The sequence below is a fragment of the Stylophora pistillata genome, chromosome 11 (genome assembly GCF_964205215.1).
Source record: "Stylophora pistillata chromosome 11, jaStyPist1.2, whole genome shotgun sequence".
Taxonomy (NCBI): Eukaryota; Metazoa; Cnidaria; class Anthozoa; order Scleractinia; family Pocilloporidae; genus Stylophora; species Stylophora pistillata.
This window is the reverse complement of record NC_142529.1, coordinates 4,536,626-4,558,361: the sequence shown is the minus strand read 5'-3', so window position 1 is coordinate 4,558,361 and position 21,736 is coordinate 4,536,626. Positions and strand designations below refer to the sequence as shown.

Below are 21,736 nucleotides of genomic sequence, written 5' to 3'. Positions count from 1 at the left end.
GCAAGACTATTTTCGGTCAAAAAATGTCAACCCCCTTTTTACATTGAACTGTTAGATCCTAAAGTTTCACGCGATCGACTTTACTTTTCTTTAGTATCTTCACCTGAAGCCATTTCCCGTCATCTATACTTGAATCAAGTATTATAATGTTTTCCCGACATGGGGCAGTCACGAACACGTGCGATGAGGTCTACTCGTTTTCCGCTTAATTTCAAGCCTCTACACTTTAACCAACGCTTCAATTGTGCTTTTTTATAGTTCTCTGGGTCTTGCTCGAACTTTGAGCCAGGAACACCGTCGTTTTGATTCAAAATACGAGCTTTAGAGACGTTTAAACTGCAGGGCCCGGTTGTTCAAGGAGCGGATAACGCTATCCAACGGATAAATCGTCATCCAGCGGATAAGTGTTACCAAAACGTACTGCACTATCCATCGGATAGAGATTTATCCAGTGTATAGCGTTATCCATCCTTCGAACAACCGGGGCCAGATGGGCCCATCATCGCCCATATTCCTTTACTCGAGAAGCTTGTTTATTTATCCAAAGTTAATCGCTCTACGGGGTCAAAATTTTGTGACGTCACAAACGCGCAGCCGTAAACGGTACCCGTGAGAAAAGGCGGAGCCAAATATTACATCCATGCATGTTATGAGATTGAAACTGTATCTTCATCTGCCTAACCCAATAACTTGACCCAATAGTTTAAGCGAAAAGTGTGCGAGAGGCAAAAAAACAAACAAAAAAAAAGCCAAAAAGAGGTTGTCAGGGCCTCTCCGCATTATATTTTTGCGGTCTTTGACAGAAGAGCCCAGTTTGATTTGCTTCAGTGCTGCTGATTTCTTTTATAAATCGAGCAGTTCTGCTTTTTTCTTTCCTTTACCGCCATCACCTCACTAAATGGCTCTCTCTCACAAATAATTTTCTATCTCCCACATTGAATTTCGTGAAATTTTCGCTCATTTTAATCACCACGGTCTTTACTTCAACCATACCAATGAGAGCGACTTTACCCATAGCCTGATTCTCGCGCTGTTATTTTGGCACCAGATCACTAAACCGCGACAGCTCAGAAGTAGCCCAGCCTGGGTATTTTTAGCCGCACCCCACCCGTGAAGAATTTATTACAACCGGTATCTCTGATTATTTCCCAGGAGTCCATTTGAATACAACGGCCTGGCAGCCAGGCCTGCGGTTACAGCATTACTTCAGTTCAGTAAAGCTCTCCTTGTAAATATTGGTTAATTTTGGGTCTTTCCTTACTTTTCTATCGCATTGGTCACTATAGATCACAAACATGATGGACGAGGAGTTGATGTGCGAAAGTTTGATGAAATGGGTGAGTTGAAATGGCGGAATTTAAGTTGATTGTCGTCTTTATACCTTCCAGTTGGTGACATGCCTTTCCTGAAGAATTTGCTCAATTTAACCTCTGGTCATATCGTTGTATTGACAATAGATATGAATTTCACCTCGATTCTCCGTTCCTGTAGGTCAGTACCTTTGAAGGAATAAAAGCTCCGCATAAAACTATCGACGAATTGGCTGATGGCGTTGCTCTTTCAGAATGTTTAGCCGAAATGTAAGTAGATTGTTAAGCTTAATTATAAAGTATTCAAATTTCATTTTTGTATTTTGGTACATTCTCACCCTCAGACTCAAAGGCTTAGGTGATATTGTCCGCTTCCGATTCTGTTAAATTTGATTGTCTGCTGATTTTAGATGCTTATCGCTCGGAAATAACAGTTGACTTCTATCTTATTACTGGCAAATTAGATTCCAACTGTTTTGTTTAGACAACTATAATAAATTAACAAGCTATTGTCGATGACTTGAATAACGTAAATTGTATCGAAACTAACCTTGTTCATTTTTCTTTATTGAATAATTATGAGAAACGGTTTGAGTTTAATGTAGACTAGAGTGAGAATGTAGTCCTGACAATTCCTTCGCTTTGTGTGCGGCAGTGTCAAGTTTTGTACTTAGAATCTTAGATTGTCATATATCCGTTTTCTACAATAACAGGTTTTATGCTTTACTAGGCGGAAATGATTTTTCATAGGTTTTGTTTAAGTGATCAGACTAGAGCTGTTACCTTAGACGTAATAGTTAAAGCCAACTCGAAGATCACAAGCAGTAGATAATAATTATTACCTACTAGTTAACACATCTCTCAGGAGGGCCCAGGGCTATAGCTAGGAAAATGGTGCTGGTTAGGATTGTAACTTAGATGGCTCAAAAAGGGTTTATTGACACAATTTTGTTCCCAATTTATTGCAACTCCTTCACAGTGAGATTACAAAACCTTACATGTACAAGATGCAAATTGCAGGAAATGTAATGAGGACATGGCAAACAATTTCTCTCTACAAATTTGTTTTCCAATTCTTGCATGTGTTATGGTAGCACTGATACTTAAGATAGTCAGGAGTTTATTCAAGCCTCATCAAGAGGATATGTTGCAAGCTTTTCTAGTTAGTGATCATTTCGTATATTCTTGTAACCATAGTTTATCATTCAAGGGGTGATAAAAATTATTGTAAGGAGAAATTACATGCTAGTCACTCTTTGACATCAAAGGGTTATGAGGAGGTCTGAATCCTGACCTTCAAACCTACATTGTTCTTTTATTGCTAAATAAAGATTTCACAATTTTTAGTGCTCCAGATTGGTTTGATGATGAGTGGGTGTCCAAAATAAGACATGATACTGGAGATAACAGAAGACTGAAGGTAAGGTGTATATTCTGTGTCAGATATTTTTTTGAGTAGTTGTCAGTAATAGGGTGGCAAATACTGCATATGCAATGGATGTGTTAGTGTTCTCCAGAGGTACCAGCAGGTGTTACTATAGCTACTTCATTAAACAAAGACACAGAAGAGGAGCATGTTGCCAAACCTCTCTAGAAACTCAAGCTCATTGGACACTTGCACTACAAGCACCAGCTACTTCAATATTTGGCTGACTTTATCAAAATCTGAGAAGAACACTCATGTGTCCATTGTTTGATTTACATGCACATCATTTGTAACAGTTGTTTTCACTTGTAAAGTACTCCTAGACTTGAGTGGTGTATCATAGAGTGATAAGAGCTTTGTTGATCTGTTTACTAGGTAAATAACCTCAAGAAACTTGTGAAAGGAATCCATGATTACTACACTGAGGTAAGTATAAATTACATTGTACATGTTTATAACAGCTTTTCATTGCTCTGTCATTTTTATAAATACCTTATTACTGCGAATAGGAAGATTCTTTTCCAAATATGTTATTTCACAACTTTGGTGCTAATGAAATCCTTGTACAAGTCTGTAAATGATATCTTGATCAAAGAAATATTATTGTACACGTTGTTAGTCTCAGTGTTCTCCTTAGAAGGTAAAGCACTGCCAAATGCAACTGTTTTAGTTGATCAAAGAAATATTATTTACACTCTGTTAGTCTCAGTGTTCTCTTTAGAAGGTAAAGCACTGCCAAATGCAACTGTTTTTGTCACCACTGCATGTGTAGTAAGACTTTTTGTGACTCAAAAATTAAGTTGCGTGGAGGGTGGAAGGTGGTGACTAAATTAAGTTGCAATGAAGTGATGAAGAGTTATTAGGGACCTTAAGCAGTCAGGACGGCAATGCCAAGGAAGACTTCAATTAAAAAATGAATTTCTACTCTTAGTTAGAATTTCACAAATGGCAACATGAGCTTACTGTCTCTTACAGCGCCACAGCTCAACTTCCGCATGACGTATAAAAGTAGTGTTGAGTTCCAAATGGAAATTAAAATAATTTGCCATCGCGGTTTCGGTTCGCAGACGACGCAAATTTTGGCGATTTCAAGTTGTTGTTTTGCTTAGGACGGCTGAGAAATGTACAAAGTTTCAAAATGCACGTGCTGAGCTATTGTTCTGCCAATTAGATCTCTTGTTTTTCCACGTCCTCATTGCCATCGCCGTCGTGGTTGCTTAAGGACCCTATTAAAGCAGTTTTAAAAACGCACACTTGCAAATTGTTGGCTCACAGTGATCATTGTCTCTATTCTCCTGATCTTACTGTCTGATCCATGATTGATTATGTTGGGAGAAATTAGGTGCTAGTCACTCTTAGTAGTTAAAAGGATCATTGTACAATCAGGGCACCACACTAATGGTAGCCCACTTGCCACAGACTAGTAGAAACTCAGTTTTGGCCAGTGGTTTTTGGTTTCTACCAGCCAGTTTGGCTCGTAAACAAACTGAAATTGTTGTAGCATCTAAGATGTCAGTAGCCACTTGGCTAGTAAGTGGAAAAATTATTGTCATTCCCTGAAAGTGTATTGATTTTTCTTTCGACTTCATGTTGTAGGTGCTCACAATGGATATCTCAGGATTTCCCATGCCTGATGTTAATGCCATCGGTGAGAACATTCTTCTAAACTTTATTTGTTTTGTAGAGTTAAATTCTGACTTCTTAATTGGCAAATGGTTGACAAGGGAAAGACCCAAAGTCAACTGTTTGTCAATGCACTGAAGAAATCAATATAGCTTTAGATTAATTTGTAATTTGTAATCTGTAATTTTCTTATTAAGCTTTCTTTGTTATTAAGCTTCAATAAACTGTAATAAGGCTATGGATGAAGTTAAACTAGGGTGTGTTTTTTTACATGCTGTACACCTAAAATGTCCACAACTGGCTCTTTTCCTTTTTAATTGTACGTTGATTCACAGTTCATAAGAATCTTGCTATTCAATTAACAATAGCATGTCTTGTATGGTTTTAAGGGAGAAGAGCCAATAGAGCCCTCAACCGAAGGTTCAAAGTTAGTTTTAATGTTTAAGATATTATTATTATTAAACTGCACTTTTTAATTACTGTTTTTGCTCACTGATTTCCATAGTTGAGAGTCAGGAAATCTCTGACCTTGGTAGATTATTACAGTTAGTTCTTGGCTGTGCTGTTAACTGTGAAGATAAGCAAGGTGAGTCCAATCCTATGTCAATTATATAATACCATGTTCAACTTTGTACTTGATAACAGGTTAGTCAAGAAATTGTTGGATACTTGGTTGCAGTTCACAGGATACCTCAGTAGTCAAGTTGAGATGCAGTTGTAGAGGTTTTGCACAACAACCATGTTGGATGGCAGGAACAATAGATTATTTTACCCATGGGAAAAAAATTTCTTTCTTATGCAAAATATTTTCATTGTTCCTGCCATCCAACATGGCTGCTGTGCAAAACCTCTTTAGTGAAGACAGTTAAATAAAAAATACATAAAAAGTGATTTCAAACACTACCTGCTTAAAATTAATATAAAAGAAAAGCTAGATTTCCCAGTAGGTAGTGGCATGATTTAAAATATACTGCAGTGGCTTAACATTTTAATGGAGGGTTTCTGTGAAATTATAATAGATGTAATTTGTGATATGTTAGGTTAGATTTTTTTTTTTCTTTTTTTTTTTTTTTAATGGTTTTCAAAATGTTTATCTTTCCACAGAGTATATTCAGGTTATCATGTCTATGGAAGAATCTGTACAGCATGTGGTTATGATGGCAATACAAGAGGTAAAGTGGAGTTTGATGCATGAAAGACAGAGTACAAGAAGGTTTTATTGTATGGTTTAAAAATTTTTTTTTTCCAGCTCATGACAGGAAAAGAAAGTGGTGTGCCTGGGGCAGATAGTGAAATGTTTAAAGAATTAGAGATACAGGTAAGATACATACACATTATGCTTGGTATGGTGTTTTTTTGAGCTTGCTGAGAATATTGTCGCCTTGTTCACACTAGTTTTTGATAATATTATGCTGGCTTTCTGAAATTCTCAGAAACAATTTTATAATAGACCTCAATTGAAAACAAGAACTATTTGAACTTGTACACTTATTATATATTGCATTTATTTGTACTCTATACTGAGCATCATTTATTGATTAACAAAAGACTTATGGATAGACATAGAGAAATGATTGTTGTTTCTATTAGCTATAAGTTTATGAAATTCAATTTAATGATAATGCAGTGTATAATGGTTTTCTATAAAACTAAGCATGCTTTTAAAACTACATGTAGATGTCATAATTTATGAAAATTAAGTTTTTTTAAACATGCACACTAATTCACATTTGAAAAAAAGTGTCAGCTAACTGTGTTTAAATGAAAGAAAACTTTTCCCTCTCTCTATCCTCATTCGTTTTACTCCTCTCTCTTTTTTGTTTGACTAGCATAAGAGAACACTCGAACAGCTTAGTAGTATGGCAGCTGAAAAAGAAGAATTATCACAGAGATGTCATGAATTGGATGAACAGGTACAGAAAAAGAAAAACTACACATTATGATAATTTTTTTTTCAGGCAAAAAATTAACAAAGGTTTGATTTACTTTTGTATGAAATGAATAAATTCTTATGCAGTCAAAAGAGAAGAGTTTGTCATTTCATAATATTGTAATTAGAAAGTTTGCTCATTACCCTAGACTTGTGACCAAGAGCCAATTTTTTCGGTTAGCTTCCAAGTTTGTTGCATTGTACTGCCTTGTGCTGTATTGTTAGTGGATCAAAAGGTTGCATGTATGTGAAATGATAAAATGTTTGATCAGTGTAGCACCTTTCTCACATTTTAGACTCTACTTTGTGTTAGAACTTTTACAACTACTCACTTTTCTTGTTTTTCTGTTCAGTTGTCCTTCATCAAGGAACATGAGAGTAGCTTACAGTTGGAAAATGAGCGACTCAGAGATAAGCTAAGTCAGCAAGACACAAGTGGCGACAGAGATGATGACATCAGGTACTTCAAATTAATAACAAACAATTTTTAAAAGTTTTGTTGTGAAAGATACTTTAATTATCAAAATCATATATATAATGTTTTTGTTCTGACATTTTGAAGAGAGATGTACAGTGTAATTTCTTAAACTGAATTCATAATCGATGCATGGGTAAGGGTAATGTACCATAGACAGGGAATGAATAAGTGTATATTTTGTTTTAATATACAATAACCTCAGATTTTCAAAAGTAACAGTCTGGAAATAATGTGAGCTAGGAAGGAAAAGTGGAAGTTAGGTCTTGGGTTAGGGTTGTGATAAATAAGTGAAAAGTAGAGGGTGCACAGTAGAATTACCTTCAGGGAAATTAAAGACTATTGGGTAGAACAGAACTTTTCACATGTAACTTGCTTGTAATTAAAAGGAAGGGGAAGTAATTTTTATGTACTTAGAAGGAACTTTTGGTCAGGTGAAAGGGAAAGGCAATAGTACTATTGTCATAATTTGGATAATTATATCAACAAAGTTGAAATCATGGTAAATTGGCCACTGTAACAATTACAAAAGCTGACATTTCAAGCGTTAGCCCTTCGTCGGAGGGAATGCTAATCAACGGTTGGTCAATGTTAAATCCACAGTTAGCTGATATTTTGTAAATGGCAGACTGACCATCATCGCTCCGATGAAGGGCTAATGCTCGAAACGTCAGCTTTTGTAATCGTTACGGTGGCCAATTTACCATTTCAACTTTGTTGATATATCCAATTTATTTCATTACCCCCACCGACGCAGGCCCTAACAGTTTCTTTAGAAACTATCAGCCTTTATTCATTAGTACTATTGTCACTTTACTAAAGACACATTTCTGGGAGGGGTAGCTGCACCTGTAAAGAAATTTTGAGAGGGTGGGGCATGTCTCAAGAGGAACTGAATTTTGTTGATACGATTGCAAACATTATTGGGCAGCTGAAGGTCTTTTCATATCTTGCTGCACAGTGCTTTTACATACCGGTAGCCATTGTTTTCATTAGGCAAAAGAAAATATGAAACTTGATTCTTAAATTTTTCCTAAATAAAAATGTTTTACTTACATGTCTAACATTATTATGCTGCTTTGATAAATTGATTAATATTTAATTATGCCACCTGTTGATGAATAAATGTTTTTCTTGAAATTGAAGTCTGGATAATGTGTTAAAGTTGAGTGTGTGTGTGTGTTTTTTTTTCCATTAGGAAGTTCAGTCTGGGGCAGAGGTTGTTAAGAATGATCTACATTTTCTCTGTGCATTTAAGCTGCTTTTTTTATTACATATTCCATCAATTATTATCTAGACATGATGAAAACAAAAGATGTGTTTTTTTTTTCTTGTCATTTAGTTTTTCCACTCAAAGAATGCACCAGCTTCAGCAGCAAGTAGAACAACTCAAGGAAGAAAATTTCACCATGGAAACTTGTGAGTTAAAAATATTGAGTTTAAAATTTACAGAAATGAATGGCAAGATCTTAGAGAAGTTTTGAAGCTTGCCTTTTATAAGCAAGCTTCAAGTGCTATGTATGCTAAAGATAATACAGTGGAAAAGGTTTCTTTTTTGTAATTAATAATAATTATAATAAATGGAAAAAGTAGTCCTGTTTACAAAATATACAGTAGTGAAGGTTCAGTCAAGGGATCCCTTCCAAGATTTCACTCATAATTCTTCTTACTGTCTGCCATACAATTATTCTTATGATGTTACTGTTACAGTAGTTTAGAGAATTTGGTGCTGGATCAACTAATCATCACTTGTCTGCTTGATATTGTATTGATACGGTAAGGAGAAATTCTGTCTTGGTCGCTCATGGAAGTTCAGAAGGGTTTAATTTACATTTATTATATGGCTGTGTCTCACAAGGACTGGGAACTACTGAATTCAGGAATTTGATTGGCTGAAATCAAATACTAAAAGGGGTCTAGATTTTCCCATCTAGACCAGCATCTAGACTGGTCTAGAAAAAAAAGGTACAATTAAAGAATATAAAAAATTGGCATATAAGACACAGCCATATAATAAACATATTAGTAACAGAGCTAGGTCAGTCTGTATGGGAGAATCTTGACCTCGGTCGCTGGTACCAAGGCTGCAAATAACTAATGGGCAGTCGCCGGTCATGTTGTCTGGTCAAACATGCTTTTGCGAGATTATTCTTTGTGAGGGTGCTCAGTTTCCGATCATTCAATCAATCAAACAATCAATCACTTTATTTAAGAGTAAATTATGGCATCTAGCCAAAGGTAAAACCCTCTACTAACACTTAAATAAAGCAAATGAAATAACGGACTGGGGAATACACGATGATTTGCGGTCGCGACAGGACTTGATGACATCGTGGAAATTTGTGATAACCGGGAAATTCTAGACCACTAATTTGTCTTCTTTTATATTGGTTTATTTTTTCCTTTCGGAAACATTGCTGTTGTCCCTTGTGATTATCAGACAGTGAAAATTAAAATTTCTTTGAACGAGTTGGTAAAGGAAAGATGTCTGGCAATCCAAGGATTTGTCTGGTCATTAGCCAATTTTGACTGGACATTGTCCATTGACCGGCCGTTATTTGCAGCCCTTGGTACAGACTGAACGCAGTGAGGTCTGTACTGGCGACCTTGGTCAAGATTCTCCCACACAGGCCTCCCGCTCAGTTAATAAGAATTAAGTAATATGCTTAACGTAATAGTTACAACTATTTGTGTTTTTCTCAGCACGTGATGAATTCAAAATTAAATATGAACAGTTGGAAAGGGATGTTCTGATGTTGAATGAACGGGTATGGTGCTTTTGTACTTAGTTTGCTTTCTTTAAGTGTTCACAGGATTTCGCTTTCCCTGACTCTCTCTCCCCCTCTTTCTGTGCATGTATGGTGATAGCAATGGTAGAAGCTTTGGTGGCTTTTGCATGGGGACAAAATTATTTTGCTTTAGATATCTTGACAGTCTAAAAAACAGTCTAGCAGAGAGAATTTAAGCCATGTTCAGTGCATTGAGTTTTCCTAGCAAATTTGCACATTCTAAAAAAATGTGGAGGTCTCGCATGCACAGTGCAATGCAAAAGATGGGTATCTTAAAGCTCAGCCTATGTTTACTACCAACAAGTCTTGCAGTTTAGGCATGCATGGCAAAATTCAGTGTGGCTTATTTGCTTGTGAACAATTTTAAGTGAAACACGTGTGACACAATATTTGCTCCTGTTTTTAAGTTTATCTTCTCTTCATAGAATGAGCAACTGCAGAGCTTAGCTGAAGAATCTCAGATGCTGAAAGATGAAATGGATGTCCTACGGCATTCCCAGGAGAAAGTGGTTTGTAAATTAATTCGTGCAACACATCTATCATTTTGACAAATTACCATTTTTTTATGGCTCAAAATATTCTCTGGTAAACTGTCCCATTTGTATTTTATTTTTTTGTCAGATTAAGTATGAATCAACAATAGAACTTTACAAGAAGAAATTAGGTAAGTGCAAGTCTTAAACAAATTACATTTGATTATGTAAAAAAAACTTTTCTCACTGAAGGGGAGACTCTTGTGTCAAGACTGACCACATAGCTGCAAACTATACACATAATTTAGCAATTTGAAGTATTTCTTTTAGCTTTGTAAAAATTGTTAACTAATTTAATGATATATTGCAACAAATCCTGGTATTGTCAGTGCTTTCTAGTCTGAGTTTTTCACTAACTTAATTTTATCATATGGATTGATTTTGTGTTCTAAATAATATGTTTGTCATTGCAGAGGAATTGTCAGATATGAGGAAACAGATGAAGGCTTTAGAAGAGAAAAATGTGACTTATATGAAAGAAACCATGAACTTACAAGAGGTGCACACATTTATATAACTTTTAATTACATGTAATAGGTCTGGGCCCAGTTGTATAAAGGGCGGATGATGCTATCCAACAGATAAATTGCTATTCAATGGATAAATAATAGTAAAAGGTACTGCGCTATCCAGCGGATGGAGATTTATACAGTGTGTGGTGTTGTCCAACTTTCAAACAACTGGGGCTTGGAGTGATTTGCTGAAGAAACTTTGATGCTAAGTCAGTGGGAAGTAAAAAGATAAATGAGTTTTATCAATGAGTTGATGATCAATCACTTGGTCGTCATGAAGAGTTTCCAAAGTTGACATTTTGAGAATAAACCATTCACCATTTGCTCCATTACTAATTTAGTCTAGTGTACTGTTAACTTCATTAAACAGCATTTAAGTTGTGCTCAAATGTTTTGATATTGGTTTTAAACCTTTGCAGTGTGATCTTTTGTAATTTTGATTTTGCCAAGTGTACATCATTCAATGGCCAAATAATTATAGCAGTTTAAGAGGGTAACAGAGTCTGTAAATTATGATTTGTGTTGCAGGATCTAAGAAAAGCCAATGCATTAAAATCTCAAGTTGACACATACAAGAAACAGGTCTGTAAGCAGTCTGGGATGCATAATAAATGTTTAAACTTGTTTTCCATTTAAAAAAAAAAAAGTTGTAATCCTTAACAGTATTGTATGTTGTACTGGAGCACCTGTAGCCTAACTATTTAATTTCTTTTTCTTTTTCCTTTCAAATTTCTCTCCCATGTAGATTTTCTCTAAATTTATGTTGTAAAAATATAATTTTTTTTCCTTTTTTTTGTTTTAGGTACATCAGTTGCAGGTACAGGTGTCAGACTTACAAAGAAGAGCAGACAAGGTTTGTGGAAAAAATAAACAAATGCATCTTACTGTAATTGTCTGTAATTTTTTCAAGGAAGGTGTTGCTTTAAGATGAAGTTTGTTTGATAATTGATGTAGCTGGATTCTCTCTGATATACAGGCAGAGTTTGAGGCAAAGAAGGCAAAAGAGAAGGTCACAAACCTTGATGGAGAAAATGAAGTAAGTGTATACCTTTTGCAAGAAAAAGGATAATATACAGACATTTGACTCATTAACTCCCATGCATGACCAAGACAGAATTTCTCCTTACAATATCAATACAATATCAAGCAAACAGCTGATGAGAATAAAGAAAAATATCAATTAGAGGATTATTAGTTGATCCAGTACCAAATTCTCCAAACTAACATCATAAGGATTGTATGGCAGACAGTAAGGAGAATTATAAATGAGATCTTTGGAGAGAAAGGGTTAAATAGTTTTTCTTTTTTTTTTGTTTTTTTGTTTTTTTGTTTTTTTGCTGATACTCACAATCATCATAATTACATGACAGTTTTTCTGATTAGGGTGTATGGTAAAGATAATGTTTTTTACTTCCATTTCACAGCGTCTAAGACAGGAGAGAATGAAATTGAAAGAAGAAAATGAGGAGCTTCAACTTGCCCAAGTAGCAGGTACAAGTACATTGTTCAACACTTTTGTGTAACGAACTAAGTGTGTGGCTGATGTTCTTAACACATTTTAACATCTTCTGTGATTTATTACAACTGTTACTACAGACCCGCAGCAACATGGAATGCATTTATTTTAGGTGATAAAAAAACAAAATGTTGTTGTTTATACTCCAATTGATCATATTGTGCAAGAACCAATCAGAATGATTGTAAGATTCAGCTTATCATAGAAAGTAATATGCTCAGAAGCCAGTGTTTAATATACAGTGGAATTTTAGGGTGAAAGGAAGGTAGTATAAATTCCCATATTGTTACAATGATTGATTGAGGATCGAAGACAGTTTTGGTTTGAATTGTCAGGACTTTACAGCGATTGACAATTACAGAAGTCAGAAACTTTGCTGTCATTGCCTCGTATCTAGTCAGTCATACGTAAAGTTTAGGAACAAACAGGAAATGTAATTATAATGTTTGTTTTTTCAACTATTTTTGCTTTTTTTTTTTTTTTTAAGGTTCTCCAATGCGTCAGATATCTGCAGGGACCCCTTCAAGTGACGATTTTGATCTGGGTGGCTCCATGTCCCCAGAAGTGAAGTATGCAATAATTTATAACAGTTCTTGTTAAGCTTTAGGTAACTGACCCAAATATAAAGAATCTGGACACTTGTTATAGGTTCTGACAAAAACATTTGAAAAAGAAAAAATCTTAGTCCCCGGTGAGGAATTAAACCCCAGACCTTTGGAATTCGGGCTCCTACGCTCTGCCAATGAGCTGAAAGAAGCTGGTGACGAGCTAGGTGTATTTAACACAGAGCTGAAACACAGGGCAAGCGCGAGCAAGCAGGCTGAAAAAAAATTGCCCAATATTTTGTTTCTCTCTAATAACCAAAAGTAACTATGTAAACTGAATATATGCTTATCAGAACAGTACAAATTTTATCTGTATTTACCTAATGGAAGCACCGAACCCTTGTTTCGTTACAACAGGGAACGTGTTCTTCGTCTGGAACATGAAAATAAGAAGCTTAAAGAGCAGATGCAGGGGGAGCAAGAAGAGCAGGTAGCTTTTGGTGTATTTGTACTCTGTCTATTTTTACTTTTTGTGGCATTTGAGTTTTTGCTGAATTATATATATGCGTCATTGACCAAGTGTAAGGTCAAGATGGCTGGATATTGCTCCGGCTCTTTTCTCGCGTTTTTATGGACGGAGACAAAGTCGAGGTACATAAAAAAATGCAGAAAAAGAACAAGGTTAAACATCAAACAATCTTGAACGAAAAAGCTTGGGCAATAAGATATTTATGATACAGCTTGAACATTTCGTTATCACAAGAATATAGAATGACATGTGTTTTTTTTTTAAGAGCCGGAAAAAGAAAGCCAACTGCGTTTGTAGCATAATAAACCCTCGAGAGTCGTTCATGTTTTCTTTGTTCTTACAGTCTCCTGCCGCTTGTTACGACTTCATTGCTAACATCGTCAACAAATTACGTACTACCGTTTTATAATAATTATGCTTCTTCGTTATAATTATAATAATACTTATAATAATTATGCTTCTTCGTTATAATTATAATAATAACTACAATAATTATGCTTCTTCGTTTTAATTATAATAATTACAATAATTATGCTTCTTCGTTATAATTATGATAATTATAATAATTATGCTTCTTCGTTATAATTATAATAATGATTACAATAATTATGCCTCTTCGTTATAATTATAATGATAATTACAATAATTATGCTTCTTCGTTATAATTATAATAATGATTATAATAATTATGCTTCTTCGTTATAATTATAATAATAATTATAATAATTATGCTTCTTACCATCAGAACCAGCTTCTTCAAAGTCTCCTCAATGATGCTAATGAAAGAAAGGATCAACTAGAGAAGGAGAACAGGTGGGAAAAATACTTTTATAAAGGGCGAGGAGTATGAGTTAATAAGTGTAACATGCAATATGATAAAATAAGAAAGATCGTAATCTTTCTTATTTTATCATATTGCATGGCTACAATGTTTTTCCTTAGGGTAGTTAAGAGTGGAAATGTATTTATTGCTGATTTTTTCCTCTGATTTTTTCCTCTAATTTTTTCCTCTGATTTTTTCCTCTGATTTTTTCCTCTGATTTTTTCCTCTTCTCTTTATGTGGTTGATGTTCCCATTTTTTTTTCATTCCTCGATCTATTCCTGGAATGCTTCGTATTCTCTGGTTTTGTGCAGTTAACAAATAAGAAGCCAAAAGTATTTTAGATACGGAAATCTTAAGGCTCAATGTGGGGTAGGCTGCAGAGCAGGAGTATTTTTGGCGAGCGAGTCAAAAGGAAGGGGAGGGGGTGGGGCGAGCTTGTAATGTTAACTCGCCTTCACAAGACACCTGCAGGTCCGACGTGGAGCAAAGATAGGGCTATAAGTATCACATTTTGCCTCACGAAATTGAAAAGAAAAATTTCTCTTGCAGGGAATTGAATCAGAAGCTTATGGAGGTAGAAAGCGAACTAGATGACATGAAAAATCAGAAGAATGCAGGGGAGATGGAAAAAGATAGCGAACTTGGCAAGAAATACACGGATCATTTGTAAGTACACTGTACAAGTATGATCCTCTTTAAAACTTTTAATTGGGTCGTCAGTAACCCTAACGTTGGGATGCATGTGCTAGAAATGAAAGAGTTAAGTTTGTTTGTTTGCGCAATTTACCTCTGGTGGTTTGGAGATAATACTACATCTTAAGGTTAACCTTGAGCCGAACAATAGAACAGCCCTTAAAACTCACAATAACACAATTTCCTGGTTTATTCCGCTTCAATCTAATTCACGAAACTCTCAATAAATTCGATGGAAAAACTTCCATAAACTCGCGCTCTCACAACCTTCTTGTTCTTTTTTCCACACGCACGTGCTCGCCACCTTATTTGGTAGCCCTAGCCCAAATTTGGTAGTACTGCTCAACGTCACAAAACTGTGAGGGGTAGGCTTGGTAAAACTCTCGTACAACCTCAACTTCGCGTTTTGTATCTTGCAGAGACAAACTCAAAGTCGCAAATGACGAACTGCAGAAAAAGAAAGCATACATTGATAGTTTGGAACCGAAAGTGTCAAGTAGTGGTGAGGCGATAAACTCTTAATAATTGTGTATTGAGTTTGTTTTGTTTTTGTTGTTGGTGTTCGACTTTGGAATCTATTCCTGAAATATTTTTTATGTCTGTGATAACGTGAAAACGAAAGCTACTAGTACTTTGATGAGGTTCTGTTTGTTGTTCCATTCAAGCTAGTGCTAACTTCAGGTTTGTAGTTTCGGAGAACTTCAATTAACGTTTGTACGGCGCAAAACAGCACTTGTATGTTTTGTCTTGTTGGTGACAGTTTTCAAGGGTTCAACCTTTCCCAGTCAATTAGTTTTAATGATAAGAAAAGGGAAATGAGCAGAAGGGGGATTTACTCGGTATTGCTGAGACCTGTTAACGTCTCTTTTTTTGTTTGTTTGTTTGTTTGTTCAGCGGAGAAAGTAAATGAATTGCAAGAACTTCTGAATAAGAAAGATCAAGAGATGAAGGTCATGGAAGATCGGTACAAGAAATACTTGGAGAAAGCTAAGAGTGTAAGTTGTCTATGACTGGGTAATGGAGGGGGTATTTACTGCAAAATACCACACTCTGAAAACTATGTTTTGTGAAAGAAGTCAGTGTCTAAGATAAATTTTCAATCTAGTGTCAAAAGTGATGTCGGGCTGCATTGGTTTCTTCCTCAACGTTCTTCTGTAATTGGTCTAGGAAACTCTACGTCCTTCTGTGATTGGTCTAGAATACTCAACGTCCTTCTGTGATTGATCTAGAAAACTCAGCCCACCCTCTCAACCAATCAGATGAAAAACGAATATCGATCGCGACTTGTTTACGCGTGTTTTTAGTTTGTTATACTTCTTGACTCGTAGCTAGTTCTTTGTGATTTATTCCTTTGTTTGGTTGGCCTTGGTGATTACTATGTTTTTTTGTTTTACGACTCAAACGAAAAGCACTATCTTCTTTCGCGTTAGGTTAACCCTTTACACCCCAACATCAGTATCCATATTCTCCATACTGTTCTCTATACATTTGCTTTGGTCCTGACAAGGAGAATTTGTTTAACGATCAAAGCTTTTTAGGCTGGCGATCAATGACTTTATCCTCTTGATCTTAATAAATAATTCAGCTGCATAAACATAAGGAGAAATTAGATGCTGGTCGCTCTTAGAGTTTAAAGGTTCACAGATCGACAAGCTCCATTTAAGCTGTGCATTTAATTGGATCCTTTTTTTTTTTTTTTTAGGTAATAAAAACTCTCGATCCGAAGCACAGCTCGGGCGCGCAACCAGAGGTAATTGTTTCTTTTGTTATTTTGATGGGAAAACTGAAAGCTTAAACTTGCTCCTAATAATGATGTTCTTGTAATCACCTTTTGCATTCTCTCAGGTTCAATTGCTTAAAAATCAAGTTCAAGAAAAGGAGAAAATTATAGAGCATTTGGAGGTAAGCGGTATATGTTGTTTTTTGGTTAATTTATTTTACAGATCATATATTTCTCTCTCTTTCTCTCTCTCTCTCTCTCTCTCTCTCTCTCTCTCTCTCTCTCTCTCTCTCTCTCTCTCTCTCTCTCTCTCTCTCTCTCTCTCTCTCTCTCTCTCTCTCTCTCTCTCTCTCTGCACGGACATCACTTTCTTGTTGAACACTCGGTTCAGGAAATTGACCACTCCCCGTAAGTGCCAACCACAGGGGAGGACATCCACCACACAGTAATCTCGTGCGTGGGAATTAACGTCTCCTATCCCTAACCCTGTTGGAGACGGGGCCTACGGTTTATTCGTCCTTTTCCGAGAAGACTAGGATATCTATCCATTTCTTGCTGTAGAAAAGTAGCAAATTCTCCTCAATTATTTTAAGACCATTAGTATTGGTCCGGTCGGGGCTCGAACCCTCGACCTCCCGCACAACACAGTCCGGTGCTCTAACCAATTGAGCTATCTTCTACGTGCCTAAGTTTAAGAGGAAAAGAAATGAGAAGTAGAAAAACGTCGGCTTTGAGATATGTTTTTGATTTAAACACCAAATTATCAGAGCCATCATGAAAATAACTACACTGTATATAGCAGGTAGTGGGGAGAAAACATATTTAAATCTTGGTTTTGTAAGGGTCGAATTGTGGCCTTGTAGGAACACCACAAACTGAGACAACGGTTTCTTTTTTATGTCGGGACTTGTTAACTTTATACGAGAAAGCCAGTAAATTCATTTTCTTACAACTCTGATTCTTTGTAGCGGGATCACGAGAAGATGAAAATCACAAGAGAAAGAGAAGAGAAGCTTATTGTCAGCGCTTGGTATGAAATGGTAAGCGCAATCTCTTTCAAGTTGGACTTTAGTTTGCCGAATGAATCGATAGCGAGGGTTAAAAGACTGGGAATGAAATACAGGGGATTTTCTCAGCCTGAGAAGACAACCAAGGGCAAGAATTTAGGGCTGATACCCCATGCCAATGAAAGCTTACCTTGTGAAGAGAACTTCAGGGAAATAAAAGAAAGAAAAACTTAGAGCCGAGACGCACAAGGCGACAAATCACTGGGACATTACGCACGGACTTGTCGCAGCGGCTATTTGTCTAGTGTGACTTACAGAACTTTCGTGAAAATCTTCGTCTTTGCGACAGTTTTGTACCTGTGATCAGTCGCATAAAAAGTAAAGTTGGTCTGAATTCGTGCAACTGATTACAGCGACAAAATCCTGTCGCAGACTCAAAAATATTGCAAAAAACTCTCCTTGTCACATAAGGCGAAATGCTATTGGGACTTGTCGTAGAACGGTAGCAGCACACAGAGCGTTGTCACAGACACTTATCGCTGGCCCTTGTCGCAAAACGTTTCCCCTCCCTGATGTTGTCTGTGTGATGTTTTCTCAGGGCATGCAACTCCATAGAAAAGCTGCTGAGGAAAGGTTATCAGGGAACTCAAGTGGAATGTCCTTCTTAGCTCGACAAAGACAAGCTTCCAGTCGCCGCTCAACGCCAAATAGAACGCAACAGGCTAACGCTGTCTCGTCTAGGTGAGTTTGTGGAAAAGAAAGTGTGGTTGTTTATCACTTTATGGTTTTACTAAGGTCTAGCTAAGGTTGATTGGTTGATTGTTTGGTTGGTCCGTGGAGAATGTTGATTTATGTTGAGGGGAAAGAATGGTTTCCCTGTTGTGGGAGACGATCGTGTATTTGTTGGGTGAGCAACTGCGCACCTACCCCTCCCCTAACCTAACATTAACCCTAACTTGATATCAGTTGACTGTTGTTGGGTTGTCCAGATACTGACGTGGATCCAGATTCTTCAAACTGTCTGTCTCTGTTTATCAATTATTACTACCTCAACCCCAAATTTATGTCATTCTTGAGCCACCTTGGGCTTAACTTATGTGATGTTTGTACAATTAAGCTTTGTCTACTTGTATTTACAATGTATCATTCTATTCTAATACCTTGATCCGCACTATCTTTATTATCACCATTCCTAAATTCCTACGTGTAGTTTTCTTCATCATTGTTTTTGTGGTATATACAAACAAACAAACAAACAAGAAAATAGTAATAGTAATCAAAGTTTAATGTCTTTACGTGGGGCATGGTTACCCATATTTCCCGAGCCAGAGGCTCATGTATGAAACGCAAGACAACAACCCACCCATCCCACCCCAGGGGAGGACATCCATCACACAGTAATCTCGTGCGTGGGAAATTAACGTCTCCTACCCCTAACCCTGCAGGAGACGGGACCTCCATTTATTCGTCCCTATCCGAGAAGACTAGAATATCTGAACCATTTCTTGATGTTATAGAAAGGCAGCATATTCTTCTCAATTATTTTAAAACCTTGAGTGTTGGTCCGGCCGGGGCTCGAACCCTCGACCTCCCGCACATCAGTCCAGCGCTCTATCCATTGAGCTAACCGGGAGGCGGTTAAACAAATTCTGTGCTAACATTTCTTGCTATTATCTTGCAGGGATACGTAGCAGTAGCCTGATAAATGGAATTCATTGCTGTTCCTTTCCTCCTTTATAATATTTAACAATGAGTAACCAGCTGAGGAACCAGCGTTCAAATATGAAACGCACCGTCAGGGTTCGTTGTCTCAAGAATTGTGGACAAGAAAAAATCGAAAAGTCTGCGAAACTCAGGTTGTGCCCAACCAGTAGCGGTGAAACCTTTAATTGCGAATAAATTCTAGTTTCTTTTTTACTTAAATCTCCTTTGATTGACCGGCTATTTTGGAGATGAACAGTACAAAATATAAGACACATTTTTAACTCTATCTTTAGACAAATTCCTAACTTTGATTATTTCTTACGCTTTTGTGTGGCATGGGTAAGAATTACATTTTACCTTTCGATTTAGTTTTGTTTAACTTAAGATAAATATTTCCTACGGGGTAAAGAATAAGAGAGGCGGGTGAAAAGCGTATGACTTATTTACTCTGAGATTCGTTTAAGGCAAATCAGCAATGTGCTGAGTTCGTTTTGGGAGAAACAAATTTATCGCAGTGGAAAATAACGGCAGCTATATGAAATTTACTACACAGCGTTGTATTATAGCTAGTGTTTCGTGTTGTTTTTTTTAAATGTAGCCCCTGGTAAAAGCCAAGAGAGTTTAATCAGCTTGTTCCTTTGTATCCAAAAAACGAAATTGGGATTAATGCGTGGAGAAGACTATCGCGCGGCGCTGATTTTTAATTTCCTCTCTTATATAGTCTGGGCTCGATAGTCCCTTCCAAAAGAAACTTTTGTAGCTGGAATCTGGTAATTCAATTTGATGGGTGTTTTTATGAAAATTATCAAACTTGATTTTGGTTAATGATGACACATCAAAACCTGTCGGTGATAGAACTTGAAAACGAGTCGCTCCCGGTTGATCCAATTTGAAAAACGTGCAGAGAAGTTTTATGACATAATTTGTATAGTCAGTATTTATCGCATTATAAATTATTGTGTTCTTCCCCTTGGACCGCCATTTTCGTGCCCAACACAAGGAAAATTATGATTAAACCTACCTCTGAAAAGTATTATGCTGTAAGTGAGAAGTTATCTTGCAACTCGATTTGAATTAACTCACTATAGTTTAAAAGTATGTCACTCGTTTTTTTTGTTTTTTTTTTATGATTTCAGAATCAACTGCTTTTTATCTTGCACACAAAGATAATAATTTGTATTAGCCAACTCTCACTAATCCATAAACGTGGACGCCACAAAGACATTTTTTTTCTCTATATTAGCAGTCAGGCAAATGCCACTTTCCTTTATAAAGTTTAAACGCTACAACGAAAAAGACAGATGAAAGCTGTCTTCGAGGTTTGTTCTATTGTCTTCAGGGAATTTCATCTGTTTTTAGAAGAAAGAAGAAAAAATCGATCTTAAGAGGGGAATACATGGAAGATTTATGTTACTATGAAGAGGCCAGCTCTTTCTTGAAAATTTTTTTGCGGAAATTAGTTTTGGAAAGGTAAAACACACCAAATCGTCTCCACGTAAACCGGTATATTTTATTGTATTTATTTGTAGTAATATTCATAGTGAACCTCTCTTTGTTTGTCAGCAACTATAAGTCTTATTTTGTCAAAAAGGAACTGTTTGAAGAAAGTTAATTACTAATTTTAAAGGAGCAGTCAATTCCTTGTTTAATGAGAGTAACCGGGGAGACCTCGAATATGTGTTAACTGGTTCTACGTGTATAATAAGGTCGAGTAGAAAGATTGTGCGACATTATTTTTGTAAATGAGTCAAATATCCCAGGCTAGTAAAGAAATGAAAATGTACCACCCACCGTATTGTTTCTTGTTATGTTGGGGGTTTTCAGCTGATATCTCTTGGTGACATTTAGTTCTGTCTGTATTTAGATATATCAAGCCTTTGTTCCTTAGGACTGACTAGCATCTAATTTCCCTTCACAATATCACTCCTGGATCACACATTAAGGTAATGAGAATAAAGGAAATGATCACCGATTTAGAAGCTTTTGATTGGTTAGCACTGAAATTCTCCTTGTCGATATCAAAGGAAATGTGCAGAGAACAATATGGAGAATATGCATACTAATGTTCGGGTGTAAAGGGATAAGAATAGTATTTAATTGATTCCCGAAACAACCCTCCCTACAATTCAATCTTCCCTATCCTCAACGTAACTTTTACATGTTCCTATTCTTTGTTTTTTCCCCGCCTTAGAAAACGTTCATTTTCATTAAACGCCTCTCCTATACTATGAATTTCTTCTAAGTTTAGATAGATAGATTAGATAGATAGATAGATAGCTAGATAGATTAGATAGGTAGATAGATAGATTAGATAGATAGATTAGACAGATAGATGAGATAGATTAGATAGATAGATTAGATAGACAGGTAGATCGATAGATAAGATAGATTAGATAGATAGATTAGATAGGTAGATGGATAGATTAGATAGGTAGATAGATAGGTGGATGGATGGATAGATAGATAGAAATAGATAGAAACTTTATTAACGTGTCAAAGAACCTTCTAGTTTGGGAGATATCCCATGCTAATGTGGGGACACATTAGCATGGGATTCAGGTACCGAAAGAAAGGCTGCTCACGCCCGCTTGGTTAAAATT

General features: G+C 36.3%; 1 protein-coding gene across 1 annotated transcript; it reads left to right on the top strand.

The window, feature by feature from the left end:
* Positions 1 to 1,179: 1,179 nt before the first annotated feature.
* LOC111322630 (protein Hook homolog 3) lies at positions 1,180 to 19,349 on the top strand. Its single transcript, XM_022925755.2, has 30 exons — positions 1,180 to 1,337; positions 1,492 to 1,580; positions 2,658 to 2,730; positions 3,112 to 3,162; positions 4,333 to 4,384; positions 4,865 to 4,945; positions 5,464 to 5,531; positions 5,609 to 5,677; positions 6,189 to 6,272; positions 6,643 to 6,749; positions 8,107 to 8,183; positions 9,468 to 9,532; positions 9,979 to 10,062; positions 10,175 to 10,217; positions 10,500 to 10,585; positions 11,127 to 11,180; positions 11,401 to 11,451; positions 11,575 to 11,634; positions 12,023 to 12,089; positions 12,602 to 12,683; positions 13,077 to 13,149; positions 13,934 to 14,001; positions 14,562 to 14,678; positions 15,125 to 15,207; positions 15,600 to 15,700; positions 16,408 to 16,455; positions 16,551 to 16,607; positions 17,394 to 17,465; positions 18,031 to 18,173; positions 19,114 to 19,349. Exons 1-30 carry the CDS (start codon positions 1,296 to 1,298, stop codon positions 19,121 to 19,123), a joined length of 2,157 nt encoding a protein of 718 aa, XP_022781490.2. The 5' UTR covers positions 1,180 to 1,295; the 3' UTR covers positions 19,124 to 19,349.
* The last annotated feature ends 2,387 nt before the right edge of the window (positions 19,350 to 21,736 follow it).